The 20,295-nt window shown below is 35.4% G+C and overlaps 1 protein-coding gene across 6 annotated transcripts; it reads right to left on the reverse strand.

Annotated features, from left to right (window-relative positions):
• Positions 1 to 978: 978 nt before the first annotated feature.
• On the reverse strand, positions 979 to 17,956 carry LOC122156668 (plasma kallikrein-like). Of its 6 annotated transcripts, none has more exons than XM_042811630.1 (15): positions 17,807 to 17,950; positions 17,350 to 17,351; positions 15,273 to 15,435; positions 14,536 to 14,642; positions 13,286 to 13,445; positions 12,577 to 12,686; positions 9,924 to 10,083; positions 8,993 to 9,102; positions 8,749 to 8,908; positions 8,550 to 8,665; positions 8,014 to 8,188; positions 5,969 to 6,144; positions 5,575 to 5,670; positions 3,662 to 3,801; positions 979 to 2,058 (listed from the first exon to the last, which is right to left on the reverse strand). In XM_042811630.1, the coding sequence occupies exons 1-15, from the start codon at positions 17,812 to 17,814 to the stop codon at positions 1,903 to 1,905; spliced, it is 1,839 nt and encodes a 612-aa protein (XP_042667564.1). In that variant the 5' UTR covers positions 17,815 to 17,950; the 3' UTR covers positions 979 to 1,902. The 6 variants fall into 6 exon arrangements, 5 of the variants coding, with proteins under 5 accessions (XP_042667564.1, XP_042667561.1, XP_042667563.1 ...); XM_042811627.1 differs by having other exon boundaries at positions 17,350 to 17,408; XM_042811629.1 differs by lacking the exon at positions 17,807 to 17,950 and adding an exon at positions 17,750 to 17,780.
• Between the last annotated feature and the right edge of the window lie 2,339 nt (positions 17,957 to 20,295).

A 20,295-nucleotide genomic window follows, 5' to 3' on the forward strand; every position in this document is an offset into this window, starting at 1 on the left:
GAATAGAAAACAGAATATAAAACACCACCAGAGACACTTACCATTAATCAAAATAACAACTAAAGCACTGAAGTTTATGTTCTGTGATAGCACAAGAAGGGGAAGATTTTAAGTATAAGGCCAGAATTTTCTTTAATGAGACTAAAAGAAGTTTTAAGATGTTGCTTTTTTTTCCTAGATATTTTTCCCAAACAAGGGAGAGGAAAGGGAAGGAGAAAAAGAGGCCATAAACTGCCTCTCATTTACTGTAAGGTACCTACTGATAACAGAAAGATTAAGCAGGATCACACTTATTAACACAGATTCTGATTATATTATTATTATAAGAAAGCATTAAAGGTTCTCAGTTCAGCACTGATATTTCTTTAGCAAGTATGAATTTAGCTCAAGGATTGGCAGATGAATATTGCAGATGGTCTCCTATTGGCTCTTTATTTGAGAATTTTAGTCTCTATTTTCACAGTGACATATTTCCTTTGTTTCTTCAGCAGCTCTTCTCCAGAGTCTTCATTCATTCCCCTTGAGAATAGAACTACACTTCAATGCCAGAAATACTTCTTCTTGTGTTGCATTTGTGCTTTCTATTTTTTCCTGTCCACTCCCAGCCTCTTTTTTAAGTCCATGAGTTTTTGACAGCATGTCAGAGGATTGCTGATATGTTAAACCAGGTTTGGATTAATCAGAGCATGAAGATAACTTCAATTTTATCTCTTATTCTACACCTGCATTTTGTTGTTTTAATGTGTGTCTCCCACCTTTGCCTTTTGGGCCTCTGAACAGCTGCAGCCAGCACAAAGGTTCTCAAAGCAGGGATCTAGAACACCAAGAGAGCTCACTCATGACAGGGGCTCTTAGTAGGATTAAGAATTTGTATAGTTGTTCATAACCTTGTAGTTGTGGAATTTCATTTTTCCTTGGTGATAGTTGCAAATAATGCTTTAAAAAAATAAATGTTGAACTCATTTATGGCAGCTTGAGTATTTTTCCATAGATTTGACATATTTTATTTAATTACTTCATTTACTCCTAAAGACACTGCCAGTATAGACCTCAACAATACATTCAGTGTGGCTGTGAGGCAATTATAAGCAGAATTCTGGAACATATTTTCAGCAATTAAGGCAATATAGAATATATAGGAAACAAGTTTAGCAAAGACAAAAGCAAAAGAAAAATGTGTGTTCCCTTCTGATCCAGAAATACTTCTGGAAAACTTCTTACTACGGAAAAAATTTTTTTGACTGCTGCTTCTTACATTAGTATTTTTTTTTTTTGGCTACAAAACATTTTTGTTAACTGACAGTAACAAGTAGATGAGTAGAAAGAACAAAAGAAAAAAATGAGAAAATTAAAAAGGGAAAAGTCATTATCAAGATAAAAATCAAGAATATTATTCTGTAGCTGAGATAGTTTATTTAATCAAGAGGATTATAATGTCAGTTGCAGTCTGTCATCAATGAACTTTTGGACTAGATGCCAGATTTTCCTGGCCTTTTAATACTTTCTCTTAATCACTGTTAATGTCAGTTACATGTACAGAAGATGAGGAGGTCCAGTCATCACTGAAGTAAACAAAAAATCCCCAATCTCCTTAAACACGTCTCATAGAATATTTTATGCTGGAGATGAAAGAAGAAGTCAATGGCTCAGATGTATAATATTTTCTGACAAATCAGTGATCAGAAAGTCTGAAAGTTTGCTACTGATTTAAATTCATTCATTGTAAAGTTCATTCATTTTTTCTTTTCTACTTCTTTAATCAAGTCTTTTATGCTTCAACTAACAGTTAACACCATTTTTAAAACTTTAATTTTATTTTTTTTTTTTACATTAAACATCTTCCTGTTGCTCCCAGGGTTGTTTCTCTACAACAACATTATGAGTCATTAAGTTATGTTCACGTTACGTAGTTTTTTCCAAAATCCAGTCTGAAAATTCAACAACTTTTGTGTAGACTCCTGGCTGCCGGGGCCGAGCGCAGCCTTCACCCCAACTGGTGATGCCCACCAGATACCACACTTCCTCGTGCCTGCACGACAGTGGTCCTCCAGAATCTCCCTGTGTCACAGGACAGAAAGACTTCACAAGGAACAGAATTTCTCTTTCAAAGAAAGCCATGATAAAATCAGCATCATCCAGTGTCAACAACACAATAACTGCATAGAGTTCAATTACTCTCACTTAAAGTTGCTTTTCACAGTATCAAAGAAGCTTTTCTGTTTATCTGGTAGAATGGTGTCTAAATACTTTCCAGTCATTGCAAGTAAGTTCAATTACAGTTCAATGTTACTGTTTTTGTTGTTGTTGCTCAGTTGACTTTTTTTATTTATCTGTATTTGCCAGTTTAACCCTCAGTGAGGACTACAACATGTACAGGTAAGAAAATTAGTAAATTTGCCAGTGTCTTTGTTTGTTTGGATATGCAGACCTCAGCTTTATGCATGCATTATCTTGTTTGACTGACCATCTTCCCTGGGATAAAATACATGTCTGTTTTCTTTTCATATTCCTAATTGATCTTTCTGAACATAAAGTTCTTTAATATAGCTGTTATGAGCTGCTGAGACAACAGTGTGTCATTGTTATGTAACATCATCACCATGTTCTGATGCTGTTTCATGCAAAGAAAACTTAACTAGTATTGAGGAAAAAATTACTTCCCAGCTCCAATAATTTTTATTTGTGCACTGTTATTATGATCACTCAGCAGTGATTATAATAACAGTACATTAATAGAGAACATATCTTAAATGCTTAAAATGTATACTATATTTGGCAGAGAATTTAATCTTATTAACGTGACTATTTTTGTCTATTATAATTGACTTAAAATATTTAACAGTAAGTGCATGAGTTTACACTCAAGCAGAGAACTTGGCTCACTGACCTCATGCTGTTGTGACATTTCCAATTCTAATAATGAACAGACCAGTCTGCTCATGTTGTCTATAGCTTTCCATATTTCATTTCTAACACTGTCCACTCTGGATGCTTGTGGATAGTGGATGATTCAAAATAAGCTTTTACATACTATATTTCATATCAAGAAATAAAAACACGAGAGAGGAAATCTGTGTTCCTGGAGAAATGTCTATAATATCTGAGATATTATAGTCTCTCTCTTTGGTTTTCCACTATTACAGAGGAATATTGATCTGCTCCCTAAACATATGACAGTTGGAACTTGTACTTTATGATCTCTTTACATGCTCTTCACATTTTTGTTTTTTAAGGGAAAGTTGTATAATTCTTAGCAAACCAATGAGTTTTGCCTCTTAACTTGAAACTCACAGAGGGAAGTTGACTTCATCCCCTTAATAGGAGAGTGCAGAGATGTAAAGTGTATGCTTGCCTACCTCTCTCGCTCTTTCTCTCTCTCTTTCTGTGTGTGTGTCTCTCTCTCTCTCCCCACTTGTAGATTCTTTATTTGTAAACACAATAGAATATGGAAAGTCTATCCCAAAGGATTTCGATGTCGCATAATTAGGTGCTATACATACATGTTGACTGTCAGTGCTTTCAGCAAGCAAAAGTAACATATTAAAAAACAGTTCTATTTATAAATATATGCTTGTTATGAAAATTAAGCATTTATGTTATTCAGTTATACATTCAAACAAATTATTGAAATATATGACAATATATGACATCTTTCTGTTACCTTACAGGCATCCTTTCCACCTTCATCATAGCCAGCACAGATCTCTTTGTCATCGATTCTGCGCTTCCGGTATCTTGCCTGGCATTCCTCTTTTGACATTAGTGGAACAGTAACTTTCTGAAGAATATCTTCTACACGACCTATGTAATACATATTATGATCAGACAGATGTTCAGCTCTAGCAAAGTATAAGCTAAAACTATACTCTGAAAGTCCCCATTCGGTGATACTAAAAAGTCAGAGTTCATTGCTTTTAGTGTGCAGTTAAACAGCCATGACATTTGTTTTCATTTTTTAAACAGTGTTGCTTGTCTGGGCTTTTTAGAATGTTCTGAAAACACAGTATGACTTATGACCAAGAATGTTTCAAAACTTCCCAGTGATTTGCTGTGGGCATTGAGTCTTGGAGCCTGTATTCCCATGAAGAGCGTTGCTTTGTTTTACTGATAATTGTTTCTTAGTAATGTGTTGCAATACAATTGAAGCAATACAATTTCCAGATGTGTGCTGCCCAATACCCCAGTTGTCTACAGGGTAGTGAAAATTTCATGTAAAGTAAATAAAAGTAGTAGAGAGCAGTCTTTTCTGACAAATTAATAGAAGAAATTAGAATTCTGTTAGATTTTACATTAATCTCTAACTCTCAAATGGGGAAGTGTGCAGAGAAGGAAACTCTAAACAGATTCATCTATATATGTAATGTAATAGAGTTTAATAATTAACAGTTAGTTGGCCAGCTTCTGGGTAAGATCAGAGTTCAAATCACACCTACTATTAAAACACAAAGGTCATTGATACTTATCATAAACAACCTTTAGAATCGTGAAAGCAATATGCATTGATCTCCGATTTCTGAAGTGAAGTCATATGAACAAAATAACATATTTAAAAAAACAAGTTATGTGCAGACTGCAATTCAAGATTCAACTGTACAGCAATTAGTCTATTATCTGTATCTGTAACATATCATTACATAACTCAAAGTATATTTGGGATGGTACATGGTGATGTTTAACTAGGCAACTTGCATTCATCTACCTGGAGCAAGAAAGCAGGAAAGAATGTAGAGAATCCATCTATAGGAATAATTATATTCATGCCCATTGATTCTGATGAATTCAACATTCTCTCCCACAGTATTCTCCTAAGAAGCTGGCAGCCTGTGGCTTGGGCAGATAAGCTCTTTGCTGGGTAAAGAACTGGCTGGATTACCAGGCCCAGAAAGTGGTGATGAATGGAGATAAATCCAGCTGGTGACCAGTCATGCCTGGTGGTCCCCAGGGGTCAGTACTTGGACCTGTCCTGTTCGTTATCTTTAATGATGATCGGGATGAGGGGAATGAGTGCACCTACAGTAAGTCTGCAGAAGACATCAAGTTGAGAGGAAGTTCTGTTGTGTCTTGGGGTAGGAAGGTCCTACAAAGCAATCTGGACAATCTGGATAGCTGGGCAGAGGCCAATGGATTGAAGATCAAGATAAGTGCCAGTTCCTGAACTTTGGTCATAAAAACCCCAGACCACGCTAGAGGCTTGGGTCAGAATGGCTAAAAGAGAGTGTGAAAGAAACAGACCTGATGGTATTATTCAACGCTCAGCTGAACATCAGCCAGCAGTGTGCTCAGATGACCAAGAAAGCTAATGACATCCTGGCTTATATCTTGATGATAGGTGGAAGGTTGGACTGGATGATCCTGAAGGTTGGACTGGATTGATCCTTTTCAAATCTCGGTGGTTCTATGATTTTATTACTGCTTTGAATTCATATAAATAAAGATATGAGCAAATGCACATTCTTTGCATAGTCTGTAAACACCATTCCTGGTTAAGAGTTAAGAAGGCATTTGAGGATATTTTCTTTTAACACAATGCATTTTACAAATACAAGAAGTCACAGTTTAAATATTTATCTGTACCTCTTTCCTTCCTGTAACCCCATCCAATTACCCAGCAGTCAGTATAGAGCATACTAGCCTCTTCTTTTGATGGCAGGCAAATAGGAAGTTGAAGATCTAAAATATGATTAAAAATATTAATTTGGCCAGTAGGAAGAAATAAAATATTAAGGTTTTTTGGGCACCTACATAATACCTGATATCCTCCATGTTATTCTTTGTACATTTTACTAGATACTGCCCTAGTCACATAAATAAAAGCCCCAAATTATCTTTAAAAAGCCAACAAAATGAGATTTTCCTTAAAACCAAGTGATTACAGATTAAAAGATGACAACCCAAGTTTCACGAACTGTCATGCAAAAAACCAGCCTTTATCAACCTGAAAAATTTCCTCCTGAGATAGAATACATACCAGTAAAATTCATAGCCTTATCAAGTTTCAATAAAGCAATGTCATATCCAGTCTGCGCAGAGTTATACTGAGGATGAATAATAATCTCTTCCACTCTGAAGAAAGGTGTATCCTCATTTATTTCTGATTGTTTTAAAACACCGGCATAAACACGCCAAATGTTGGGGTTCTGAACACTGAGGGAAAAAGACAGAGATTTGCACTGTTTTAGTTTGGTGCAGGTGCCAGCACCCTCTGAGTGTACAGTGAACAGCACTGAGGTTACTCTTCCCAGTCGTATTTTCACATTCTCAAACCTAAAAACAGATTTCTCTTATCCATTCCTCCCACTTTTCATTTATTTTCTTCCTCTTTTTATCTATATTTTCAGCACCACACCAGTCTTTCCTCTCTCTTACAGTCAGACTCTTGTTCTGACCCTTTTTAACCCAATTTCCCCTTGTGCCTTTTTTCATTTTCTGTTTCACTCTGGTCTTACTATTTTTATCTTCAAGAGTCTAACACAAATCCTGAGGAAGTAAAAGAGATTCTTTCCATTCTCATTCCAGTACAACATCTGTAGTAACCAAAACAGAGGTGGAAAAACAAACTCAAGTAGAATCTATTCAGACACCAAAATAAAAGAAAATAGAAAATACAATACCACAGACCAATATAAAACGTTCCACTTAATATTTATAATTTTAACTTTTCTTTGAGCCCATTTAAGGGTTATTTCATTGTGGTGCTCTACTATTAGGGTAACCTAAAATTTTTGATACATGCATCAAAGAGGCTGCAAAACCTGTCTTCAATATTTAAAAAATGGTTTTGAAGATTTTGTGTGTATATTCATAAATATCAGTTGACCTTAATCATTTCTAATGAACACAGTCTACACTTTTTTACTCTTTAGACAAGTTCTCCTTTTGTCCTTTAAAATGCTGCTAACTCTACAATACTGGATTGAAGGTAGAGAATGATATTCCCTATACTGGATTTTTCTGAGTGTTAAGTGGGGTTATCCACTTTTATAAGGTTTGTCAACTGGCTTTGACAATATTTCATTACGCTGAAACAATAAGGGATAATGTACAAAAATGCTTGCATAAAAGCATCTGATTTTAGCCTAGATAATTTTTTATTCTTTAAAGCATTTTATACTACCTGTGCCATTCTGACATTACACTGAGTCAACAAATAGCCTTACAATTTTCAGTCTGTAAATGGCAGGCCTACCTGCTTTACAGGGTGTGATCATCTAGCGAGGATATAAATCATGTTCAAGATCCTTAAAACAGCTCTTCACAACACACATGATTTCACAACTTAAATGTGATAGCAATTTTGTGGTCATTAACAGTACCTACTATATATCCATGTGATATATAGTCCATATCCATGTATACATCCATGCAAATTAGCAAAGCTTTGAGTACTCAGAAGTCTAGATATTATTCCCAGGGCTGAAATCTGTATCAAAACAGTGTGTTAATTGGGTAGTTGATAGCATTAGAAAATAAAGAATATTAAATGAAAACCAGTCCAATTAGGATTTGATTGTTACAGAGAAAGGTAGTGCACATTCAAGAGTCAGCCTAATTGGACCACTTAGAGATTTACCTTGTGTCCAGGCCTTTGCTGAACACCCTGTCAGATTGGTACCATTCCCTAAGTACCACAGAGAAATCTCTGATGTATTCCATTTCATATTTTTTGAATGACTAACTTAACAACAGATTTTCCTTGATAATATGATATCACAGTAAGAAAAAGTTCATGTTGCATGAGAAAGTTTACACTCTTGGAGGTACCTATCATCTACTTTAGATGCGTTAAAATAATTAGTAACACAGCACTATGCTACAAAGGGCAAAGTGTGGAGGGCCAATTATGTCAAGAGTATGAACAGACAACCTTAAAATTTCACCTTCTGATTATATCAAAATTGTTGATTCTATTCTAGTTATTTTAATCACACAGACTTATCTTTCTGAAAGGTGAACCTCAACTAATTGCAGATCTTGGATGAAATTTTTATGTGTAAATTTACATTTAGGACTCACCTCACAAAACAGTGGGCAGCTGTAAGGATCCACTGGTTACTTATGATAGAGCCCCCACAGAGGTGTCTCCGGCGAGATAGCTTCACATGTAAGCTTACTTGCCATGGCCATTCACCAGGGGAAGAATCCGTCCCTCCAATTATCCTAATATTTCTTGAAGAATGCTGCATACATACTACAGAAATAATTGAAAACTGCTAAGCAGATAATTTTCATTTGACCATGAAAAAAAGATGTAACTACTGCTAACCTGCAAATAGGAACAAAGAACATCAGACTTTCTAATCCGTTTATGACTTTTTTTTTTTAACAATAAAATGAAGTTAAAATAAAGTTTACAGGTACTGTCTGTTATGCAGGCTGTGCAGAGTTCACTTTTTTAGAATACTTTTTATCTTCATGATCTGCCTCTGCCTAATTTCTATGCAAGCAATATTCAGAAGAGAAAAAAAATAGAAAAAGAGAAAAAGAAAGGTCTTAGGTTTCCCGTACCAAAACATGTCTAAAAATCTCTTTAAAAGGAAAGTTTTACTTACCAGTACTGGCCTTTTTTTTACACAGTCTTAGTGAGTATCCAGAGATTCTTCCTGGCCCATGTTGTATTTCCACTGGAGATCCATTTGAGGACATTCTTAAATGACACTCACACTTTCTGACAATAAATAAATACAAAGATCCAGTTTATACTTCTTATACAGAACACGCACATTAGATGCCATCCATAAAAATTCTCACCTTTCCTCATTGCACGACTCTTGGAGAGGAAAGTAGGTAAAAAATTGGCAGCGGATCATGTCTGTGCAAACTTGCTGACAAGCTCTGGGTCCTTTAGTATAAGTGACATTGAGTTCATCTCCCACAAAATTCATATGCACATAAGTGCGAGAATTGCAGGCTGTAAGAATGTGTTCCAAGCATCAGTAGGTCTGTTCATTTCATTAATTCAAGAGTCGTATTTTTATTGTAACTTATTGTTTACCAGGAAAGTATCTTCTGCAATTCAGGAGACCAAAACCTGAAATAGCATTTTCTCGTAATGTAAGTGCCTCTGGTATTCCACTTGTTGATGTTTTCAGGAGGCAAAGATTTCTATAAAAAAAAAACAAAAAACAACCATTGAATTTGTTCTTACATTCTAACATTTATGTTTCAGGTAAGGGAAAGTTCTGTCTTAAACCTGTTTGTTTGTTTGTTTGTTTTTCCAAAATTTTATCTATAAAAGTATTTCATATGAAAATGTATTCACTAAGTTAATTGAGAAGGATTTTGTAGTTATGTGAAATGCCATACGGATGTACTACTGAAGATTGTATGGTATTTATACACACAGGGGAGAGATAACTTTAGATTATATATGCCATCTCAGTTTTACTTCAATTTCATTGAAGCATTATTCTTCATTCCACCTCTGTTTTCAGGGGACTGTAACTTTTTGACTCTTCACTGCCAAACACGAAAGAAAGAAGTTCGATCTTTAAAAATAAACACTTTCAAACCTGTTAACTTGATTCAAAAGCTTTAAAGTAAGTACCCTAATTCTGCAAGGAAACCAGACATATTAACAATTTCATAAAATTCAGCTGTAAGTTATCAAAACAACCTGAAGGTCGTCTCCTTACTGAACATATATATTTTTTCAGATTAATACTAAATATACAGCTGAAGTACAAGATCCCTGCTCATACCATAGGATAAATGAAATTATAAATGTACAGATGCAACACATTAAAAATTATTAAAAAAAAAAAAAAAAAAAAAAGGCTGTTTTGCAGAAAACAAACCTTTAACAATGATTTCCAAGAATATAATAAAATGGTGATTAAAAAGGCTGAGACTGTGGGGTTGTTTCTGTTTTGTTTTGTTTTGTTTTTATAAATATCTTTCAGAGAGTTAAAAGTCATCAAATTCACCTTTGGGATTCTATTTGCCATTCCTTGGTGAAGAATGTAAAGAACAAGCAGTTTGGAAAATAAGTACAAATAGTTTGGCAGACGAATGTGTCAGGAGTGAAAAAACTTGTAACATTCATTCCTGAAAATTCTTCATGTTCAAAAATGTCCATTTGACAATCTGTATAAAACAAGAAAAGAATATCAAAATTCCAAAGCTTCTATCTTATATCAGAGAGTTAAGGTTTACAGATTATACATTCCCATAATTTACATTTTCTCTTCTTTTTGCCTGATAAACTGGAAAGACATCATCTCATTTTAACCAGAAACAATTTCTTGAAAACATTTTTAAGTATGTAAACTCATAGGGAGAGGTAGAGCAGGGGAGAATTGCAAATTACATGCTAGAATACAAATCTGCTGATCTAATATGGAGAGATCTAAATTAGGAACAGAAATCAAGACATACATTCATAATTAGAAATAAAACTTATTAATATTGTCAAGGCCTAAAATTATTAAAATTTGTATACCTAAGAGGATAATGGGAAGACTAGGAGAAAAATAATGAGATTATTTTCTTAATTTTATTTATCTAAATATTATTTCAAAAAGTAGGCAGAGTAAGTGTGAGTAACATGCAGTCTTCCCTATAACAGGATCAAAAATAACAGAAGGTTGGCAGGGTAATTCCCATAACCAGACTATGGATATGGAAGTCACAGGAAATACCAACACATTTAAAAGAAATGAGTGTGTTGCCCTCTTTGATGATACACTTGAATTCCTAGTTAAAATACTTATGCAACAATAAAAGGAGGAAAAAATGCAGCACTACTCTTAGAATTATGAAACCATAGGACTGGACTTGGTGGAAGCAGATAACCTCTACAGCTGAGAAAGGACAGTAGCTGAGCTGACACCACCCAGTTAGTTACAGAAACATACTGGGAGCATCTTACTACAAAAGAGGAAAAAAGCAAAATGGAGAAGCAAATCTTACTATGACTTCTGTTAGTACGATGAGATTTAAAAATTAAAAAATAAAACCATAAACATGAAAAGACCACAGTAGAGGTCATTTATTACACAATAGGAAGAGCAAAGAGAAGATCAGAAAATAAAGGTCAATTAATTCTGACAATTATTAGGCAAGATCTCATGTTAAGGGCTAAATAGAGTTCAGGAGAACAAATACCATTTTCAGGAAATGATATTTAAATCAGAAATATGAATCTGCAAGTATACGGATACTAACAATGATTTCAGTGATCACCAGTTCAATATTCAGTGACCTCAAGAAAGGAACTTCGCAACAGGCAAAATGTATGACAAATTGCTATGGACAAGTAAGAGCAGGAGTGCATAAGAACAAAAGCAGAAGGGCAAAGACAGAAAATGGAAGGGCAAGTAGCAAGAACCATTCTCAAAACACAAGTATGTATTTAGTGTCAGTGAATTAGGATTAGGAAAGGAGCCTGGGTTCTGCTCAGGGGAGAAGTTAATGACAGTGGACACAAGAAAGGCTACAGAACTACCTTTTTTAACATCTCATTTTCATGAAAACAAACTGCAATTAGATGGTCAACATTAGTGAGCAGAAGGAAGACAACAAGGAACAGAAAATAGAGAAATTTCATAAAACTGATGAATTCGGTGTTCTTAGATTGAAGGAATCTAAGTTTCTTGGTAGCTTTGCTTTTGATATGTACAGAGGATTGCTGTGATTCCAAAGGCTTTGAAAGGGAAGCCTAGCATCCGTTTTTAAAATGATGAAGCTGGACCATGAATAATGTAGGATTAGTCAGTCTAAGTAGTCGGAAATAAACAAGAACAAATATTCAAGTAAACACATTTCAGGCATTTGGAACTCAATAAGGCAGAAGATAACACTGAGATTTTTCTACTTTATTAGACATCCCTCTGTCTGAACAAATGATCTCATTACCTGATAGCATTGTCTAGGATTTTATAGTCTCATGATTTATGATTTATTCTTTCTCTCTCTCTCTCCCCTTCTCTCTCTAAATCCTTGCCTATCTTGCAACAAACACACACACACACACACACACACACACACAAAAAAAAAAAGAGAAACTGAATTTTAATTGAATAATTAAAAATAAAATATAATGCACACAGCTTGATCATGAACTCTGGAGAGTTTTTCCTGAGTAATGGTTACAAGAATGAACACAAACATTGCTGCTATCAAAAACACCAACAAACAGAATTTGTACCTTCATATTACTCAGTTGTATCACAAAGCTGCACATCCTCATTAAAAACCTATTGAAGTATATCTGATATACTAACAGAATTTAGAAAGATTTATATTATTCTTGTCCTTTGACTTAGATGGGATTCTGTGTGTCTTTTTTTTTTTTTTTTTTTGTATCTATGATGCAAAGATAAAATGCTAAGAGTCATCAGGCTGATCTTATGAAAGAATTCTTCACATCATCAAAGGAAAAAAAACCTTTTGTAAGACAGAATAATAGAGTGGAAAAAAGTCTGTTTTGTACCTGAGAGTACTAACTATACTTCAAAGAATAAGTTTATATTATAATTATTTTATGTCACAAAACATTTATGCATGTCAGAGAGACTGCATCTCATCGTCCATAATACTTGAACCTAAACTGAATCAACAGAGATTGTAAGCAGTTACCTAATTCAGAAAGCTGACATGGCTTTAAGGAGAATCCAGACACAACCTCATCAAGCACCCTTATGCTGGTTGGAGTTCCTAAACTCGTATGTTTCAAGAAGCATTTTTCACTGAGTGATAAAGAATAAAGAAAGTAGTAAGACAACAGGTTATCTTCCTTGGTCTACATTAGTCTTCTGTTTCCATGAGTCCTACCATAATGCCCGCTTTGCTCATAGGCCAGAGCAATATCCAGCCTCCAGAAAAATCTTCAAATAAGGAATGGATGCAACTGAATAACATTTTTGTAAAATCAAGCAAGCTGACTGCTCAAAAATAATCCAAGTACAAATGAAAGAATGCCCCTGACTGCATTAATGATGCCATTTTCAGAGCAATAATCAGAGTAAGATTTTACAAAGCAATATCACTGCACAATTGCCAGTACAATTTGCATTTCAATATCTCCAGAACATTTAAATTGTTTTCAGTTATATGAAAATCAAGCTTGCCTTTATCATAAATGGACAAATGAAAACTAACATACTGAAGATATTTTCCTTACTGTAAACTTGAATAAACATTGCAAGGATAACTAGTCAAATTAAAACTCATTTCCTTGAATAAATTCTTTCACCTCTGACTGGTCTGAGATTTAGTGTACAGGCATCTAAGTGTAAAGCACAGGGATCTAAGTACATCTAAGTACAGGGATCAAATGCGTATTTACCGAAAGCTTGCATCATGGAATGTTCCTTGGGCATATGTAAAAAAATGGCAGTGCTTGTCATTGGTGCATCTTTTTTGGCACTGTTGATAGCTGTCAGCCATACTAATGTCATAATTTACTCCTTGCATATCCAATCCTAAGTGGACATCTGGACTGCAAGCTGTGAAAAAAAAAAAGGAATAGAAAAGGTCCAAAAACATTCTCATACTCTCTTTTCCCCCAGAACTTCCCGAACAATAGCAGTTTGTAAGACACAGCCATTATCCTGATGTCACTTCCTGTGCTCACTTCGGTCACATTGTATTTTGCACATAGTTACTAAAAATAAAATCAGAAGTATAGGCATAATATGTCAGAGAAAAAAACTAACAAGCTGTGACACTATCCCTATCCACACCAAGACCATGGTGAGGTTAATCATACAAAAATTCAGGATCAACACTAAAATGTATACTATTCTATTTCCAAATTTATGCACCAGTTTAAAATACCAAATCCGTCCTTTTAAGCAATAGCCATCTCCCATTTGAAACAGAAGATTCAATTTATACTCCACAGAGGGAGGACTATAAACACGGAGTTTGAAATACTTTCCCTACAAAGGATGAAGGTTTTGGGCAGTAGGGTCTCTTCACAGAACACATGAGTCAGCCAAACATTTGTGGGGATTTTAAACACATATAAATAGATTTTTATTTTAGTGGCAATCACATGATTCTAAAGTAACTCTTATAAATTATCTAAAGAATATGAAAAATAACATCTCATTAAAACTTACTATTCTGGTCTAAATCTATGCAGAAATATAAATGTGAGAGAAAGCAGACAGAAAAGGGATTTCAAAAGACTTGAATGATTGGAACACATGTTCCAATCAGAAGCAAACACAACGAATCTGTCAATAACTTCAGTTGAAAACTTGCATAAAGATCCACTTAACCCTTCAAATTCGTCTTTGGAACTCAAGGTATCAGTTAAATGTCTCCCACCTTTGCCTCTAGCAAATGAAATCCTGAGAGCAGGGATGTGCCTTGACTGGGAAGCTTCACTGGAGGATAGTTGAGATTGAAGCATGAAATCAGCAGAGGATTTCTGTGTTACGTTTGAAAGAGATAGGGCAAAAGACATCTGGGCAAAGTCTCTGCTTGGCCACCTCCTGATTCAGTTTCTGTTTTCAAGATGCTGATTCTCTATCACATTTGCAATGTGTTAGAACACAGAATTCAAACATACAGATAACTGTACCTTACCACTAATTTTGATGTTGCACTGTTTTAAAGAATGTCCAGAAATAGCTCCTTCCATCTTCACTTTTGGTAGCATTTCAGTATCACTGTCTTTTAAGTAGCAGGAGAACCTATTTTAAAAAGGAGTAATTTACAGTTTTGCAGTATTACACAGTACTCCCTCATTGTTTCTCAAGTAAAACACAGGCTGTACATTATTCTTCAACGTGAAAATGAAAACAAGTTGAGTTTAAATAAAGACAAAGTTGGTACTAGTATGCTTGGTGATAGATGAGCATACATGGTATGTGTGGGACCAATACAGTTTGGAGACAGAAACACAACAGGCACAGAGAGAGAAGGCAGCCTTACCTCAGGCTATTGGAATTCCTAATCACTTCATAGAGAGAAAAATTTGCTAAAGAGAGTGGATGGGATGACGGGCAAAAGAAGTGGCAAATGGAAACATGAAATTGGCTACTTAGTTCCTCAAGAATAAGTAAGTGCAATGGAGGAAGGAATGCACAGTTGGTGCTATTTCCTTGGAGGTGTTGGTAAGCAAGTACGAAAGATTAGATGTTGCCAAATTTAAAGTATATTTCAAAGTATAGTAAATATCCTTTTATGTCATCAGTTTTAAAGACACATGACATAGTCTTCCAAAGCATCCCTGTAACCTGCTCATGCCCAAGTTTTGTCAGAATATTACCAAGTTCCTAAAATTATCACAGCAAAAAGCCACAAGCATATGAACATTTTACCTCTGTGCAGGATCTTTAGTCCACGTCACCGGCAAATATGTGAAGAGCAGGCAGGTAGGATGGTAAGTACAAACTATTTGACAGTAATTGGCACTTGGTGTGAAAACCGTAATGAGGTCTCCTCCTTGGAAGTAAGTATTTTCATAGATCTGTGTCACACATTCTGATATGAAATGACAAAACAAGTGAATTATTGAAGATGCGGGTGTGGACAGTTCATTAGGAGAGGGTGAAGACATTGCCCCTTATTTACTATGCTTTGGCAAGAGAAGACCCTTTTGGCAGGAGAAGAAAAGTAAGTGGGGTGAGTATCACAGTTCCTCCAAGCGTATCATCCCTGCTCTACAGCCTGGTAAAACAGAAACCCTCTGGTATCCCTCGCTCCATGCTCAAGGCTGTAAGAATGCAGCTTGAGTGGTGGCAGATGCCCTAAGGTATAGGTATAGGCCATAAAGTGAGGAACCTTCACAGCAGATCTCAGGAGCAGAAGAATTTTCAAAGGGAGACCGATACAGGGAGCCATTAAGAGAAAAATCAAGAGAAGGTTGTAATATGGCAAAAAGAGTTAGAAAATATGTGAGGGTGGGTGTCCAATTGTTGTCCAATTGTTGAGGGATTCTCTCAGTCCAAATTCCTAGCTGGTGCCATGTGTGAAACAACTTCAGTGGTTCTCAGCATTTTATAAACTTCCTACCTTTCAAGTCATCTTGAACCCTGTCCAACTTGGTACATGACCCTCTCAAAAAATTATATGTATATATACACATACATATACATATAGTGCGGCAAGAGTGGTATCTCAGGAATCATCCAGAACCAAAATATGTTGGATTACCACCTTGTATCTGCAGGAATTTATTGTCAATCCTATGCTGAATTTTCTGTAATCAAATCTATTCACATTGCATGGCCTTGTCAATGATATGAAGATATCTAATTGGCAACCACATCCCATATTTCTAAGCAACGGAATTATTCAGATTTCCATGTTAAAGCACAAGAGAACTGGCTTCACAGAGGAGCCCATACACTTCTTGTATTTGTCCCTCTCTGCTGGCAGAAAATACACTAATTTTTATTATTGGGTCTATAGAAGTTCTCTTTCTGAGCTAAAAGATGAAGAAGAAATATTCTATTTTTACAGACTGAGAAGAAATCCCACTGAAAAGATTTAATCTAACTTCCTAGTCCATCATTATGAAAATACCATACTGTGTCAAAAGCTACCTAAGATTAAAACAAATGCAAAAATCAGATTGGGTTTTACAATTTTAAAATATTACAAGTGGATTTTATTAGTAAATACGCTTATAATCTATACTAAGAAATTCAGTGTCTCCTGCAAAAAGGTAAACTGTATCAACAAAAAATGACAAAATAAGGAACTATTGGGAATGTGTGTAAAATTCGCTAGGTTTTTTTTTAAGTTAATATTTTATTAATATGAAATTTGAACTTGAAAAATATCTGGAGCCTCAGAAATTTTTTAAGATTTTAGTCTACTAAAATTTCTATCCAGGTAAAATATTTCTGAAATAATAGTACAATTGTCAAACAGATTTTGCTTAAAAAAAAGCAACAAAATGCCTTAATTATCTCATTGTCCTCTGAGAATGGTTAATACATTGCTAAACATAAACTCTGTTAGGCATTGGTTATGATCATTTGGGGCAGGGAATTTCAGGGAAATGGAATGTGAGTTTTTGTAGCTGACTTCTGCTAGCCAAAGTAAACCATTAACACATACTGACATTGAAAAACACAGTCACTGCGGGCTTCAGCACCAAAAAAAGAACTATTAAAAACTTCCATCCCTAATAATAGCAATCAAAAAATTAATTAAAAACTTCCACCCACCTATGAGTTACCCAGACTTAACAGAGTGCAACCCCGCTCTCTTGGGACCAGGTTGCATGTACAAATGTGTGTTCCCCTTCCAAAATCATGCCGCTCTACCCACTTCACTCCGCATACAAATACATATTCAGATCATTTTGAATATTACTCTTTTTAACTGCTCCTTCCTAGAAGACCTGTGTTAATCTATACCAGTCTTAGGAATTATGTATTGACTTACCACTGTAAACCGAAGCAAGTAAGAAAATGAAATAAAAAGTCTGATAAATCCAAATCATCCTAAAAAAAAAAAAAGTAATAATAATAATAATTTAAAAAACCAACAATAAATTTATTAACACTTGGAGAATTTCTGCTCTGTTTCACAGCAGCATATTTATTCTTGCATAGACAGGGGAAAAATATTCCATTAGAATATCATCAATCTCCACTCTGTGCTGGTAGTTAAGTATGTGCTATTACCAACACAGCAAATAAATAGCTTACACAAACTACTTTCAGTGTACACTATACAAATTTCAAATATATCTTTTTTTTTTTTTTTTAACATGCTATATTTAAGCTGAGAAAGAATCAAATAAATCAACCACACCACAGAATCCACAAAGACCAACATATACTTCCTTGTGTCCATGAAAACCTTCCTCAAAATATCAGTCGCAATAATTATTACATACCTGAACATACAGCAAGTCTGTGTGAATGGATAAGGTTTAAGTTCCTCTTAAAAAAACAAACAAAAAAAAAACAAAAAAAAAACCAACCCATATTGTTAACTGTTTGTGTTAAATATTACTGTGCCTGCAATGCTAACTTGTCTTTGATGTTTACTTTGAACGAGTGCTCATTCTGTCAATATTGTTACTGACCTTGGGCAGCATTTTCAGAGTGTATATAACCAGCGCCACACTGAAATCAAAGCACAGAGTTTACACTGTATAAGCATTTCCCTTCTGAAGACCTTGTAAAACCAAAGGTGACTCCTTGGTGCAGAACAGTCAGCCTCTGCTATTAGCATTAGAACCTACTTTTACTGTGGCTCTTTCTACACTGCTTATCTCTTTTGTTGTTAGGTGCTGCTCACAGATTCTTCAGTTTGACAGAAAACAAAAAATAAATCCACAACTGTTTGCGTATTTCATAGATAAGAAATGTAAATGCAACAACCAGAAGTCAGACTTAGTTTATAGCTGACCTAAATCACTTATTTTATTTCCAGAATCTTTTAAATTTGAAACAAAAAGAAAATAAATTTTAATAAGAAAACTATACCAAATTTAAAAAAAAAAAATTCATTTCTAAGTAAAATTTCCAAAGGAAGAACTGTTCCCCTTTCTTCCTCTTTTTCTCTTCTTTTAGACTGAATAAGTTAGCAACACAGATGTGCTCTGAAAAATGTCATTTTCAGATTCAGTTTCAGATGTGATCTGAAAAACAACAGCCATAATACTTTTAAGCATGTTGATCATAGAATGATTTGGGTTTGGGTTGGAAGGGACTTAGAGATCATCTTGTTATAACTCCCTTGCCATGGGCAAGAACACCTTCCACTAGATTAAGTTGCTCAAATCCCCATCCAACCTGGTCTTGAACACATCCAGGGTGACTGAAACGACTTCCATGTGGTTGATATGCCAGTAAGGCCTCCAGGTCCTCCTTACAGAGGAAGAGCTGTCCTGAGGGCATCTCATATTTTCCTGCGCATCAGCTTGCTTTGTCATCACACACTTGTAGAAGAGAGCTCAAACACTCTCAGTACAACTGCGCTTGTATTTAACTGCTCTCTTCAGGCTTGTGTGCCACAATGACAAGGGAGAGTGGTGCAAGGCTTTACTGCAAAACACCACGATAACTTACTTCTGTAACATGAGGAGTTTATAATGCCTGTAGAACTCTGATCTTCTTCAAGCCAGATGAGATTTTCCAACATTTAAGACATAATTTTCACAATTCTGAATGTATCCAAATTTTTGTAAAAATTCATGTGTGTTCAGTTAAAAATAACATATTCAATTAAAATAATTATGCTTGATTCCTTTTTTGAGCATACTGAGGGATGGCCGAAAGTTTTTAAAACTTCTCTCCAAGGGCTTTTAATTTTCAATTGAGAAATTGTGCAGTGTTATTTCAGTTTCAGTTCATTATCATCTCATTAAAAAAAAAAAAAAAAAAAAACAACAACATAAACACTTTTGGAAAATAGAGGCAAATAACTCAAATGGGCAGAAAAAGAGGGAAGAATCATGGTGAATTTCACCAAGTCTATGTGTCTCGTCGTACAGAATGCAATTATATACATCCGTTGAAAATTTCTCTATTATTTTGTTCCTGTAATCTGTAGTTAATAAATTTGTCTTGGGAAAAGGAATCTTTTGGTAATAGTTGCTTGTTTCATAAGAAAATTAATGGGGGGAAGGGGTGAAACTGAAAAATAAGACAGTAATGCTATTCAAAGGGAATCACAACAAGCATGTTCACTTTGGAATAAAAAGACATTTTCTCTCAGGAGACCTCTTGTACCCACATGACCAACACTGCCTTGTTTACTCTGGTGAACTTTTACTCAGATTGACAGAGATGTACCTCTGTACAGAGAAAATGTGCTATGAACAACTTACTCCTGAATGAATTCATAGAATGGTTTGGGTTGGAACGGATCTTTAAGATCAACTAGTTCCAATCCCCTGCTATAGGCTGGAGATACCTGCCACTAGACCAGGTTGCTCAAAAACCCATCCAGCCTGACTTTGAATGCTCTAGGGAGGGGTCATCCACAACTTTGCTAGGCAACCTGTTCAAGTGTCTCACCAAAATCACGGTAAAGAATTTCTTCCTAAAATCTAGTCTAAATCTACCCTCTTTGTTTAAAACCATTTCCCCCTGTCCTGTCACTACTTGCCCTTTCAAAAGTCCATCCCCAGTTTTCGTGTAGACTCCCTTCAGGTACTGGAAGGCTACTATAAGATCTCCATGGAGTCTTTTCTTCTCGAGGCTGAGGAGTCCCAGCTCTTTCAGCCTGTCCTCAGAGGGGAGGTTCTCCCTCCCTCTGATCATCACCACAGCCCTCCTCTGGACCTGCTCCAACAATTCAGTGTCCCGTTTGTGCTGGAGGCCCCAGAACTGGATGCAATACTCCAGGTGGAGTCTTATGAGAGTGGAGTAGAGG

Source organism: Centrocercus urophasianus, unplaced genomic scaffold, assembly GCF_019232065.1.
Source record: "Centrocercus urophasianus isolate 14NV4802_14NV808 unplaced genomic scaffold, USGS_Curo_1.0 seq_13, whole genome shotgun sequence".
In the NCBI taxonomy this organism is placed as follows: domain Eukaryota; kingdom Metazoa; phylum Chordata; class Aves; order Galliformes; family Phasianidae; genus Centrocercus; species Centrocercus urophasianus.

Coding starts and splice junctions, on each gene's coding strand:
- LOC122156668 (XM_042811627.1), bottom strand. Junction 9,103..9,923: donor TGGCAAATAGAATCCCAAAG/GTGAATTTGATG, acceptor TTTTTTTTATAG/AAATCTTTGCCTCCTGAAAA. Junction 8,909..8,992: donor TTGCAGAAGATACTTTCCTG/GTAAACAATAAG, acceptor ACATTCTTACAG/CCTGCAATTCTCGCACTTAT.